General features: G+C 48.4%; 1 protein-coding gene across 1 annotated transcript in view; it reads right to left on the reverse strand.

The window, feature by feature from the left end:
* Positions 1 to 12,740, reverse strand: part of LOC149354207 (piwi-like protein 1) — a 77,854-nt gene that overhangs the window by 48,639 nt on the left and 16,475 nt on the right. Inside the window, exons 6-7 of the mRNA XM_089583164.1 lie at positions 11,340 to 11,544; positions 7,376 to 7,575 (exon numbers count right to left, since the gene is read on the reverse strand). Of these exons, the coding sequence (XP_089439290.1) occupies positions 7,376 to 7,575; positions 11,340 to 11,544 (405 nt within the window). The remainder of the gene's footprint in view (positions 1 to 7,375; positions 7,576 to 11,339; positions 11,545 to 12,740) is intronic.

The raw sequence follows: 12,740 nt of genomic DNA on the forward strand, positions 1-12,740 counted from the left end.
AAGAAGAACCAGTGGAAAGCGGCCATGTTGGAGGATGACTGAAGCTCGTTTCGCCTCTGCTCTCTGGATTTATGCGCGCCCTGCGATAGCTTCATTACGGCTGTGCTGGCTCGAAAGTCTTATTTCCTTTCACTTGAGCCTGTAAACATGACTGAATGGACAGTCGACCTGTCTCTGCTGCCCAAGTTTCCAAGTGACTTCGCAAACACTTATTACGCGCCCAAAACACTTTCCGAACGTTTTTCACGGAGTCCTACGTCAGTCTGCCGATGCCGAAGACCAAGAAATGTACGAGGCAATTACAGTTTTCGTTTACGGCTAAAAATGTGCGCGTTTCGGTCTAGTTTGAGTCAGTTTTTATTTGGTTCGATACTTTTTGCGAACGGGCATGCCGCTTGAATTGCTGTTGTTTTGGTAGCGTTTTGTGTGTGTTGCGTCGGCGCCGAAAGCAAACGATAGTGAACCTCACGCTCATGTTGGTAGTGTCAAAAAAGTGGCCTCTCAACATGCAACATTTTCCTTTCATTTTCCTTGAAAACTTCATGCAGCATTTGTTTGTTTGCCCTAGTGCTTAAAGTCGCTTCGTGCGGCGAGCGGCCAGTTCGTACCAGTGGTGAGCAGCCTTGCGAAGAGCCTCGGAGTGGTGCGCTGCATGATAAATGAAGTGAATCCTTGCTAGTGCTTCCGTCGAAACAAATATTCGCACTAAAACTAACGCATGAAATCGCTGCGGCGGATAACGCTAGGAGCGACGGTTCACACAAAGCGCGACCCGTACCACTGAACAGCTGATCATGATTACTCTCTTGCGAGGCCGATAATCGCAGCACTTCACGGGAAATCGCAGGAGAAAAACAGCTTTTGTGTGATATTTTCTTCGTGCCTACAATTTCTGATTTCATTAGCTGCATGGAGATAACGAAATGCATTGCGCAATGCCTCGACATGTAGCGACGGTTCTCCAACATTTGCGCTGCGGTTGTCGGGGATCGCAGTCCAAAAATAGAAATGCGCTAAAATCAAGCGCTTTTTTCCCTGGACGTCTTTGTGACCCGTACAGCAAAACACTGAACAGTATGTGGGCATATTGGGGACGGTGAAACTCGAGCGCGTGCGACGAGCGTGTACCGGTGTGTGCTGCGAATGCGGCGGCTATCCTCCAACATGGCGGAACGCGCGTGGCGACCGCTAGATGGCAGTGCATTTCGCATAAGGTCTATACAGCAGCTAATAATTGCTCACTTCCTTTGGCCAGGCATGAAGGCCGACGTCTGTCACTTGGTTCAAACCTGTCTTCAAGCCAGCTAGTCAAAGTTCACAGGCACAGCATCACGCCTGCCTTTCCTTTTTGGCCCCCAGATGCACGGTTCTCCCATGTCCATGGTCCCCTCCCGTCACCACGTAGGGCTTATCTGCTCAAGTGCATGGATTGCTTCACATGTTGGCCTGAGGCCTTGCCCATTACTGACACTACAGCAGAGCTTTCATCACCGGCTGGGTGTCTCATTTCGGCTGCCCTTCTGTTGTCACTGCCAACTGAGGCTGCCAGTTTCAATCAGCCCTGTTCACTGCCCTTGCCAACATACTGGGCAACCAACACATCCATATGACCATCTACCATCCTTCAGCCAATGGCAAGGTCGAATGGCTCCACCAACAGCTGAAGGCTGCCCTCACCTTATATCATCCATGGGAACACTGATGCAACCACTTTCTCCTCATTCTTCTGGGCACCTGCTAGGTAACTCAAGGTCCGCCTGGGCTGCTCTGCTGCAGAAATGGTCTACGGCGTTCCCCTGACTTCTGTAGACATTTTTCTCATCCCCGTACCCACTGTCCATCCATGACACTTCTGCCTGCACCCGGGAACTGTGCCCCACTTTTTAAAACCTTATTAGTATTACCATCATTCCAGCTGACCGCCATCACTGGTCTGTATTTGTTAGCCAGGATCTGGACTCCTGCAGTTATGTCTTCATCCAATGTAGCCACATCCATCCACCCCTAACATCCGGCTACGAAGGACCGTTCCACAAGCTTGAAGGGGGGGATGGGGGCAACCCTATGGCACCCCTCTTGTTGCACTCTGGCTACAGGCTACAACTCACTCTGCAAGTGCCGCCCATCAACGAAGAAATTTGCACCAGGCCTCACAGACCTCACAGCATAAAGAGTAGATGCTTGGGCTTCGGTAAAAAAAAAAAAACGATGATCACATATGTATTCATGTAAGAGTAGCACTTTTTTTTTCTATATTTTGATGGGGTGCAGCCCTTACACGGGACCAGCACTTTTCAGAAAAATTTTCCAGACAGCAGCAGAGCCCCGATTATGCATATCTTTTTTATGCTGCAACACGCATTTTCATGACAAAGAGCACAGTCCCAGGCAAACTCTCAAATACATAACTGATGTTTTTAGCGTACTGGAGACAGACTACCGGAGACGTATACTGGTTTACTGGACGCCTCCTGCGCACGTGCAGTGGCCCCGCCTTGCCACAAGCATGTCACCGTACATGCACGAGAGGCGACTGGTAAACCAGTCTACATCTTTGGTAGTACGTCTCCAGTATGCTGAAAACGTCTAATGCAGTCGGTTGGTTGGTTTATGGGGTTTAACGTCCCAAAGCAGCTGAAGGCTATGACAGACACCGTAGTGAAGGACTCCGGAAATTTCGACCACCTGGGGTCCTTTAATGACCACGCTAATGCAGTGAAAGTATGGATGACAGGACACGTGCCCGACGACCAGCATGGATTAACCTCATAAAGTAAAACAGGTTGCTAGATCAGTTTACTGGCAGACACCATGTAAAGATCCTCTGAAGATCTGTCACTCGACTTGACCGACAGTTCGGAGCAGCACGGCCCGCATGCCCATCAGTGTAAGGTGCTAGTATTCACCTGGCCTGCTTTTTCACGCACTTCGCTGTCAAAGGCATTGAGGAAATCAATTATACGCTAATTTTAATGTGAGGTTATTACGTGATGGTGAACAGGCAACAAGGTTAGACCATTTATAGAGAACCATAACTAGATTCAAAGCACTTTCAGTGCAGCCTCAATGCAATGCATGCCACAGTGACATCAGGCAAACAGTGCGCTGCAACGGTGTCCAAGCCTGATGGGCCCTGTGTCATGGCAAAGAAATGCACCGCTAGCATGGGTGCACCTAATCCTAGTTTTTTGGCGCAACGTAATGTTTTGTCCTTTCTGGCACGAAGGCTGAGTGCACAAGACAAGTTAGCAGTGCTGCACATTCAGGGTTCCAGGTGGGGTCCGGCATGTGGGATGAGACACATGCGTGGTCGTACAGAACGTCGCAGGCAGTTATCGTCCATCAGCTCCCAGTGTAACGTTCCAAGTGGGCAAAATTATGCATACATGAAGCAATTCTTTTGGCTGACTTTTTTTTTTTTTTCAAATTAATTGCTGCCAAGTTGGGGTGCGGCCCTAACACAATACAGTCGAGCCCACTTGTAACAGCCGCAGTTATAACGAATGCTTGATTATTACGAATGAGGGTGGAGCTACCGTCACAATATGCATTATGGAAATGGCGCTGAGTCTCAGATATAACGAACAACCGCTGCAGCACAACTCGGTTAGAGCGAACACGAAGGCACCATAAACTTGACCCTGCTGTCGAAAAATTTGCCCTTACCACCGGCGCGACTTAACCCTTGCCCCCCCCCCAGTTCCTTCACTCTTCAGTCCATCTCCTCATTTCGAGAAAACAAAAAAAAAACAGGCGCCCCAAAAAGCAATAAAAACAGCACTGGAACTGCAGAATGCAGGCCTACCATGCGCCGACGCCCGCTTCGGTGTTGTCACGTGGTATGGCTAGATTGCCCAGATGATCACGTGGCATGCGTCGCACTTTTTCTGCCACCGAATGCGACATGCAAGATTCAGCCACTGGACATGGGCATCATTCCCGCGCCCACGGTTTCTTATCGGCGGCGCGTAATCCAGCAGATGCAACGCTCCATTTCGGATCTCTTTGAAGCTGTGGGAAGGCCTCTTGGATTAACCCAAATGCGGACAGCATCGCGAATTGTTTCCGTAAGGTGGGGTTTATGGGCCCAGGAACGACGCAGGAGGTTGTCGAACAGTCTTGCAATCTGACACAAATGGATTTGTGGCAACGCGTTGTTGACGCACAACTGGCGGTACCTCATGTTGCTTGGAACGACTTCGTTGGTGCGGACGATGACACTGGGATAGCAGAGCCATGCACTGACGAAGCCATAGTGTGTGAAGTACAAGCAATCGAAGGTGAAGACATCGAGGACGATGACTTGCCGCTACTTGCCGTGAGCGCTTCAACAGCGGTTAGTTACATTGTGCCCCTGAAACAGTCTGCCGCTAGCAAGGGCCTTGGAGAGGAGCGCGTGGTCGCTCTGGACAGGCTAGAAAACGCCGTAATAGGGTGTGGTTTGAAAAAACAGATGCAGGTCACAGATTTTTTAAAGAAATGAATGCCGTCTTTGATTGATTTTGGATTTTTGTCTGTATAATATGAGAAGTCCACTTACTATGACCTTCAGATATAACGAACGCAATCAGCGTGACCATCTGGTTCGTTATAAGTGGGCTCGATTGTATATACAGTACCTAACCTAACCTAACCTAACCTAACCTACTCTACACACTTTAGACAGTCAAAGTGCCCCCTGAATTTCTTTTTCTTTGTAGCTCACAGAGCACTCAAGATCACTGTTGTTGCATTCTGTCATGTAATGTGCGCAGCCTGTAAATCAGAAGGGTAGATGCTTGGGCTTGTTGGTTCATGATTCATAGAAATCTAGCGCAAAAAAAGAGGACTGAGAAAAGTTCATGAAAAGACCTTTGCAATAAGGGCTGCCTGGGCGCTGCCATATTGTTCACTGGACTGTCGTGAGCACCTCGCACTAGCGGGGTGGAAGCGAAGGCGGAACCGGTTTCAGACAGTCCAGAGAGGCGGCATTTCGACAGCTCCCTCACCCAATGCAAAGGTCTATACATAACGCTAAACAGACGGAGATGACATAATACAGAGGACCTCTGTATTCAGTGTCTAGCCCTATGTACACAACAACTTTGAACCTATCTAAACCAAGCTTCCGCTGACTGAGAAAGATTGACACACACACACAGCACAGTGTGTATCCGTCTTTCTTAGTCCTTGTCTTTTTTTTGCACTACATTTTTTTCCCTCGTAGTAAAGATCGGTTCAAAAACCAGCAATGTCGAGGCTGGTTATCTTAACCATAGCTCTGACACCCTCATTGTCATCAGTGCAAAGCAGAGTTTCCCTTTCCATTGCTCCTTTTAGAACTTGCTCCTTGCTTTCCATTGCTCTTTTTAGTTAGAACTAGCCAAGAAAGTGCACTGATTTTGAAATGCAAAGGCATACTAAATGGGTATACAGTAGCCGACCGACTTTACGGACCGCAATAATTCGGACTTCGCTGAGGAACTGTCGCGCACCTCATAGGAATGTGTACATTTTCACGACTGATATTTCGGACTTTGTGGAGTTTAAAAGTTCGAATTTTCCAACCAAAATAGACGCCACAAATATTGTGGAGATCGTTTTTCAACCGAAAGTTTGTTATTTCGGCCTAATATAGACCCGAGCGGACATCGCTGTCGCAACCAACCCATTCCCGGCATCTAGGATTTAAACAGAATCGACGGGCGCAATTGGACTGGCTTGGATAGGCTTGGCTATTTGTTCTCCATCGTTGCCACTCGAGATACAGTCGCCGACCAATTTTTCAGACTCGGCGGGACCTGGAATATGGCCCGAATAATCGAACAGTCCGAAAAATCCGTGAACTTAAAAAAATAATCTTTTCTGCGAAAAATAGGCTTTCAAAACCGCGAAAATTGCCGCTCCCCATGTTCCGCACACAAGCGATAATATTAGACTATCTGAGTCATAGCCATGCTTTCTTCATGTCCGCACCCTATCACATCATGATACCAGATAGTGCAACGCGGCCGCGGTCATGCCGCGAATGAATGCACTCGCTGCGCGAAGCAAGAACAGTCAGTTTGCATGGGGCAATGACGTTCACGAAGACCGAGAGGTAACCCATGGGTAACCCACGGGAAGACGCGAGCGGAAGAGAGCGCCTCTGAATGCAGTTCACCCCCCTCCCCCCCTCTACCGCGCCCCACGGGGGGCTTCGTCCAAGCCGCGGCGGAAGCTGCAACTGTCCCGCTGTACCGTTTTCAGTGCGAGCACGTGCCCTTTGTAGGCCATCTCGGTGGCAATGGAGAGCATCTCATCTCGAATGGCAATGATAGACAACAAATAGCCAAGCCTATCCAAGCCAGTTTGATTGCGCCCGCTGAGACGATTCCGTTTAAATCCAAGATGGCACCTTTCATAGTGGAGGCAAACGGGTTGGTTGCGACAGCGATGCCTGCTCGCATCTATACTAGGCCGAAATAATAATCACCGCAATATTGTTGGCGTCTGTTTTCGTTCGAAAATTCAAACTTTTAGGCTCTACAAAGTCCGAAATATCGGTCGTGAAAATGTACACATTCCTATGAGGTGTGTGATGGTTCCTCAGCAAAGTCCGAAATATCGCGCTAGTCCGAATTATTGGAGTTCGAAATATCGGTTGGCTACTGTAATGGCATGCTCTCCGTTGCCATCGAGACGACCTACAAAGAGCGTGCAATCGCATTGAAAACGGGACAGCGGGACAGCTGCAGCATCTGCCGCGGCTTCCCATGGGTTACCCATGGGTTATCTCTCGGTCTTCGCAAGCATTACTGCCCCATGCAAACTGACTGTTACTGCTTCGTGCAGCGTCGCATTGTCTGGTATCAATATGTGATAGGGTGCGGATATGACGAAAGCATGGCTATGACTCTAATAGAGACCAATGTTATCGCTTGTAGGCGGAATATGGGCAGCGGCAATTTTCGCGACTTTGAAAGCCAGTTTTTCACAGAAATGTTTTCTTTTTTTCAAGTTACCGAATTTTCGGACTGTCCAATTATTCGGACCATTTTTCGGGTCACGTCGAGTCCAAAAAATCGGTTGGCGAGTGTATCTAGATGAGTTTTTGAGAGTTCCTATGCTGATACAGAACAATTATTTGACAATTTTTCAAGAACTACGAATTCTCAGAGCCTTCGAACTTCAACTGCAGAGAACAAAATCCCGCAAATTCGAACATACCAGAATTAAAACCTTTTCTCTCGTTTTTCCAATTGTTGATCCAGAAAGACCACTGTCCCCTCTATATCACCAATTAGTCATTCCTGCCCAGATGTGCAGTTCAGCAAATATTCAACTAAAGCCCCATGCTGGACAACAGAAGCATGGGTATGCAACATGCAAAACAGCCCCTTTGCCAAGTGCTCACCTGTGCTGTGGCACCTCAACAGAGCCGTTTTTGTCAAAGTAGTTCCGACCAATCTGTGTCAAGTGCAAGCAGTGCATCACTTTCTTGAAAAGCACGTTGTACAGGTGCGTGCACTCTGACGCCGGAGTAACTTTGATAAACTTGATGTGCACTGTCACGAGAGTGCCATCGGTAGGCAGCTCAGTTTGTATGCTGGTCACCTGGGCAAGGATAAAGAACAACAAATGAAACGAGCTGTAGGCAACGACATTTGCTGTCAATCTACAAGGCAATGCTCACAAGGTATCATTCTCCAATGGTCTGATGGTTTATGGGGCTTTAACATCCCAAAAGCATACAGGCTATGAGGGATGCCTCAGCGTCCCGGTGCAGCTCGGTGCACCCGATGAATCTCGGTGCAGCTCACCCCGATCTCCGCAAACCAATTTGTGACAAAAGTTTGCAACATCACAGGCGCGCCCGATTATCTGAAGCGATGTTTTTTACTTTGAGGTTAAAAAACATACAGGACGGTTACGAGTGTTGTGGGGATTGAGCTTCTTGGGCTACCCGAGTGTGCGTCGCTTCTGCCGTTTCGTTCGTTAGAGACCCCCCCGTGGGGTGTCCGCGAGCGGATTGCAGGCAGCCACGCTGCTTGTCCTCCCTTGCAAGGGAAGCTCTTTCGAGAACCACAGTAAATCACCCTTCCTTCCGTTCTTCCTGCTTCGACCTCGCGTCCCCATTGGGTCACTCCGAGTGGCAGTTGGGGGGCGTTGTTTCGGCAAGAGGCCCCGAGCGGGAAATGAACAGAGAGATCGCCACCGACTTGGGCCGCAGAAAGGTGCGTAGAGTTTGGCTCCCGGGTGCCCCGGCCTTTGCCGGGGGACCAAGAGCGCGGGTGCTTTAACATGCGCACCTAGTGTGCATGCTTGAGTCTAGGCCCAAACCTCCGGAGTCGTGTAGCCCGCCTGTGCGGCGCCAATGCGCTCCAGGTTCGGGAGGGCCTAATTTGGCTGGTTCTGCGTCATCGCCGGCCACTGCCGGTAATGGCGACTTACGGCCTGCGTCGTCAAGATGTGCTCCACGTATACCCCATCCTCCCTCGTGTTGCATTGCGCGCGATTTAAACCTTTGGTTGGCCGCGCGGCATGCGATCGCCCTTAGCTGTGCCGTCATGCGCGTACGTAGTCTTTGCATTGCGCGCGCGGCTTCGCGGGCCCGCTTTCGGTGCTGCGGCGGGGCTATGGGTTGCACCGAGGTCTGGGGATCAGTGCAGTGTTCTGTAATGCAGCTTCCTGTGTAATAAACACTTGTGCTTTCGAATAACTGTGCCTTCCTTCCTTGGAGCGAGAGCCCAGGCATGCACCAAACGCTGGCAGTGCCCTCAGCTTGCTCCGGCCCGAGCCCACGATATGTGGGCCACGATATGTGGGCGAAGTGCCACCGTCACCACACAGTCACTGGGTGGGAGTGTGTAATGCGAATGTTTAAGCTTTAGCTTAGGGCACACACGTCTTGGCGTTCTGCCAAGTTCGTCCAGCATGGCGGCACCACAACCCCACCTCTCTAGCAAGAGCTCTCCTCAAAAACACCCCCTGATGCCATGATGTTATTCAGCGGGCACGCTGCCATGGTCTGCGCTGCGGATGGCGCGAAAACTAAGAAACCCACTACAAAAAGCTAAAGGTTCAAAAAATTCTGGACAGCAAAAGTGGGGGGCGGGTTCATTACATACGGTATGTGCAGTGAAAGCTTGTTAATTCGAACCTCGATAATTCGAATCTGCGGATAATTCGAACTACACCGCTTGGTCCGGCCAAGCTACCGGGCCAAAAAAGCCCGGTAATTCGAAAGCAAGTCGGTTCCACTATAGATAATTCGAACTACGCGCCGCCACGTCGGGGCAGCTTGAGACACAGCACATGGCCAAAAAAAAAAAAAGCACCTCCGCATAGTTAAAAGGCTGTGCATGTCCTAAACGGGGACAGAAGATGGAACCAGATAAACCCTTGGAAGAGTGGGTAAAGCCTAAATGGCGCCATCACCAGCGCGACGGCTGGCGGCGCCGGAGGGTTGGGGTTGGCGGCCGCGGCGGCCCTCTTTTCCCAACCTCCGAAACTCTCAACTAAATACTCGTTAATTCGAGCCCTGTTAATTTGGAAATACGGATCAGTAGTGTCAGTGCAGTCCCAGCCAATGCCCATGGAAGGCTATGACTTCGGACGGGCGCTACAATTTACGTGCGAAAAACTTTTCTTTGCTAGTGTCGTCCATCCCACCCATCCGCCGCCAACCGAAGCCACGCGGTCAGCCACGATCATGACGCCAGCTTTTAGCCTTTAAGCATTGTTCGCTGCAAAAAGCATTTGCTGTTATCACACGTTCCAATGTTTGAGTGGCAGTAGACAGCGTCCACCCCAATCCCTCATGGCACAATAAGGCGAATGTACTGAAAACGAGGCACTCTGCCAGTTCGCTTCCCCCCTTGCTAGAGCTAATGTCAAAAGGTAAACACACCCTGATGTTATCGCTGCCCAAAATATTGGCCCAGTGTGAAATGGAGGGAAGCGTTAACGACTGACGCTTTCTTTTTTTTTTTTCAAATTCTTTGGCAAAAATCGGGGGTGGGTGGGTTCAGTATGTGAGTGGGTTCCTTACGTGAGTATACCGTAATGCAAATGGTTCTTGTCAGTTTTTTCGAGGCCATTCGATAATTCGAACATTGGATAATTCAAACTTTTTTTCCAGGTCCCGTGAAACGAGCTTTTACTGTATATGGTCTATGTGGTTAAACAGCCTCCTTCCTAGCTCCCTACTGACTGCTATTGCAAAAGATATGCATACCTACCCAATGTATAAGGTGTATGTGTGTCTGAATTGTAAATGAATTAAAATTCACATTTTAACACACTGTTGTCAAACAGAAATGCAAATGAGAAATTATGATGTTTCCAACCATTTGGAGAAGGTAAAATCAGTTGTAATTAAAGCAGTTCTGCATTTCACAGAACAGCGACAATGCAACAATAGCGATTTATTTTTTGTTGTTTCCCAGGCAATCATGAAAGCCAAAATAGAAATGGCACTGTGTGGCTGCAAAGGGGCTTAGACGTGCATTACTCAACTAAAGTCCACAGCCTTGTTCTGCACAGCAACCGCAGGCCATCAGATCATTCTTTCCTGCGCTCATATTGTAGTTGCACAAGACAGAAAGCAGCGATGAAAATAAGTATGGGAAGTTCGTCATTGTAGCCATGTACAAAACAAGCTGGCATATACTCTGTGCAGCTCTAAAGCATTCTCAAATGTCGCTGTGAATGCAAAACAAAGCGGATGCCTTTTGCATAAAAGTCTATACATGCCATTCTCATTAATATCGACATAATGAGAAGTGGGAGCTAGTAAACTAGAATTAAAGGTAGAGGAAATGCATGAACCAATTTGGAGAGTTTACATGGCAATGTAAACCCTCCATACATTTACCCATAAGAGGGCTATGATGTCGCACAATAAAATTAAATTAAAAATGAGCCATTTAAGTATGTGACAGGCATATATGCATATTTTATTTTTTATTTATTTATTCAATAGTGCCAGCCGCCTTTTGGTGGCCAAGGCAGGAGTGTTCTCTGATACAACTCTGAGGAGTGCTCTCTGATACAACTTTAAAGCAACGTTTAACAGTTCTTTTCACTCATCAGTAAAATGTAGAGTGACTGAATATAAAGGTGACCAGTTCCCAAGCTCGCACGCGAAAGTGAGCATTGCTAACTGTCATCTGATGTTTGTATCACTTAACAGATGTTGAACTTCTGAGTGTGCTATTAGTTGCTGTCAACATCTCCAGCAAAATACACCCATTTCACTGCCATTTCATTGTACAATCCAGTGAAGCAACCTACCAAAGACAACGAACAGCAGTGACATAAAAGCACAGTGCAATGTGCCACCTTCAGAGAATCAACAAACAGAAAAGATAGCCTACCGTGTGCTGCAGATGATGGGGTAGGTACAGCTTTGCACCATCAAAGACACGGACGCGGCCAATGAAGTCCACTACGGGATCACTGCTCAACAACATGCAGCGAGTGCGCTTTGAGTCGATGACCGGCACAAAGTCGGTGTGGTACTCAAACACACCCATGCCCTCCCTGGTACCAAGACGCACATAGTTGACCTCCACAGAAACCCTGTTGGAAGAACACATTACCAATGTACTAAGGTTAGTTACACCCAACGGCACTGGTAATGCTGTCTGGCTTGATGCCTCAATGTGGCATAGAGGATCCCTGTTCCACAAAAGGACTACAGCTGTACTGTATAAGCAAAAAAGAATCTGACCATGAGACAAAAGCAAAAGTTTAAAATACACCTTTTATGCTTTTGCCAAAAGACCCCTTTAAAAATGCAGCTACACTGACAGTAAAAGTACAACTTACTTTTATGCACCCAGACACATTCAAAACGGGTTCACAGAAATGTGTTGCAAAAAAATAGTTTTGTACAAAATGCAAAAAGCCTCCTGGTAATTAAAGGGACAGTGAGGAGAGCACTATTAATATTTTCTTTATAGCAAAATCCGATAGTTCGGCATGTCATGGCTTTGTTGCCACTTGGCCGGCAGCGAAAGATGCATTTATTTCTAAGAAATTTGGATTCGAAGTTGAAAAAGTTTTTCCCGCCGCTCTGATTCAAACTTGGGATTCTCCTATGACGACACAGGACTAAGTGACGTGAACATGACGTAACGCAGACTCCGTGATTTCTGGCGGCCAGCAGTGCGGCCTAGCAACAGCCGAAACGAAAGCTACCGCCGGCCGAACGTTGAAGGCATCTATCGGCTATTGCGGCCGTCGCTACAGTCGCTTCGCTTACGTTTGCACTGCCGTTTTGCCAGCGTTACGATGGATCCTGTTCTCGAAGTCGTCAACGAAGTTCTCGCAAATAGACACCTTTAGCATACCGTGTACCTTGTTACCGCTAGCGAAATACCGGGAGCCCCCCTAATGCCGGTGAGCAGGTGCTGATTGGTCCCGATGCTACAGGCGCGCGCATAGCTGCCGGGCACGTGGCGCCATCTGGCGACGTCAAGGAGATTTGCGCATGCATTGGCTGCGACTCAGTGATTTGTTGCTTCTCGGGTCCTAGAGTTACTAGAACCATTGGTTCTAGCAACACTGCTTTGTCCTATGACGTCATCACGCTTGTACTTGCGAGTTTGCCCTGTGGCGGCGAGACCTGTATTTTGGTTCTAGCTCTTTTCTACGTTACAAGAGCTTTGTTGTCAGTATGAGTGGCGTTTTTGTAATCAGGAGCTGGTATTCTGCCGATACAAGCCAACTTCAATTTCTCCTCAGTGTCCCTTTAAACGATGGTACATACAGGT

This window comes from Amblyomma mixtum, chromosome 3 (assembly GCF_055824585.1).
Source record: "Amblyomma mixtum isolate Tamu chromosome 3, ASM5582458v1, whole genome shotgun sequence".
Taxonomy (NCBI): Eukaryota; Metazoa; Arthropoda; class Arachnida; order Ixodida; family Ixodidae; genus Amblyomma; species Amblyomma mixtum.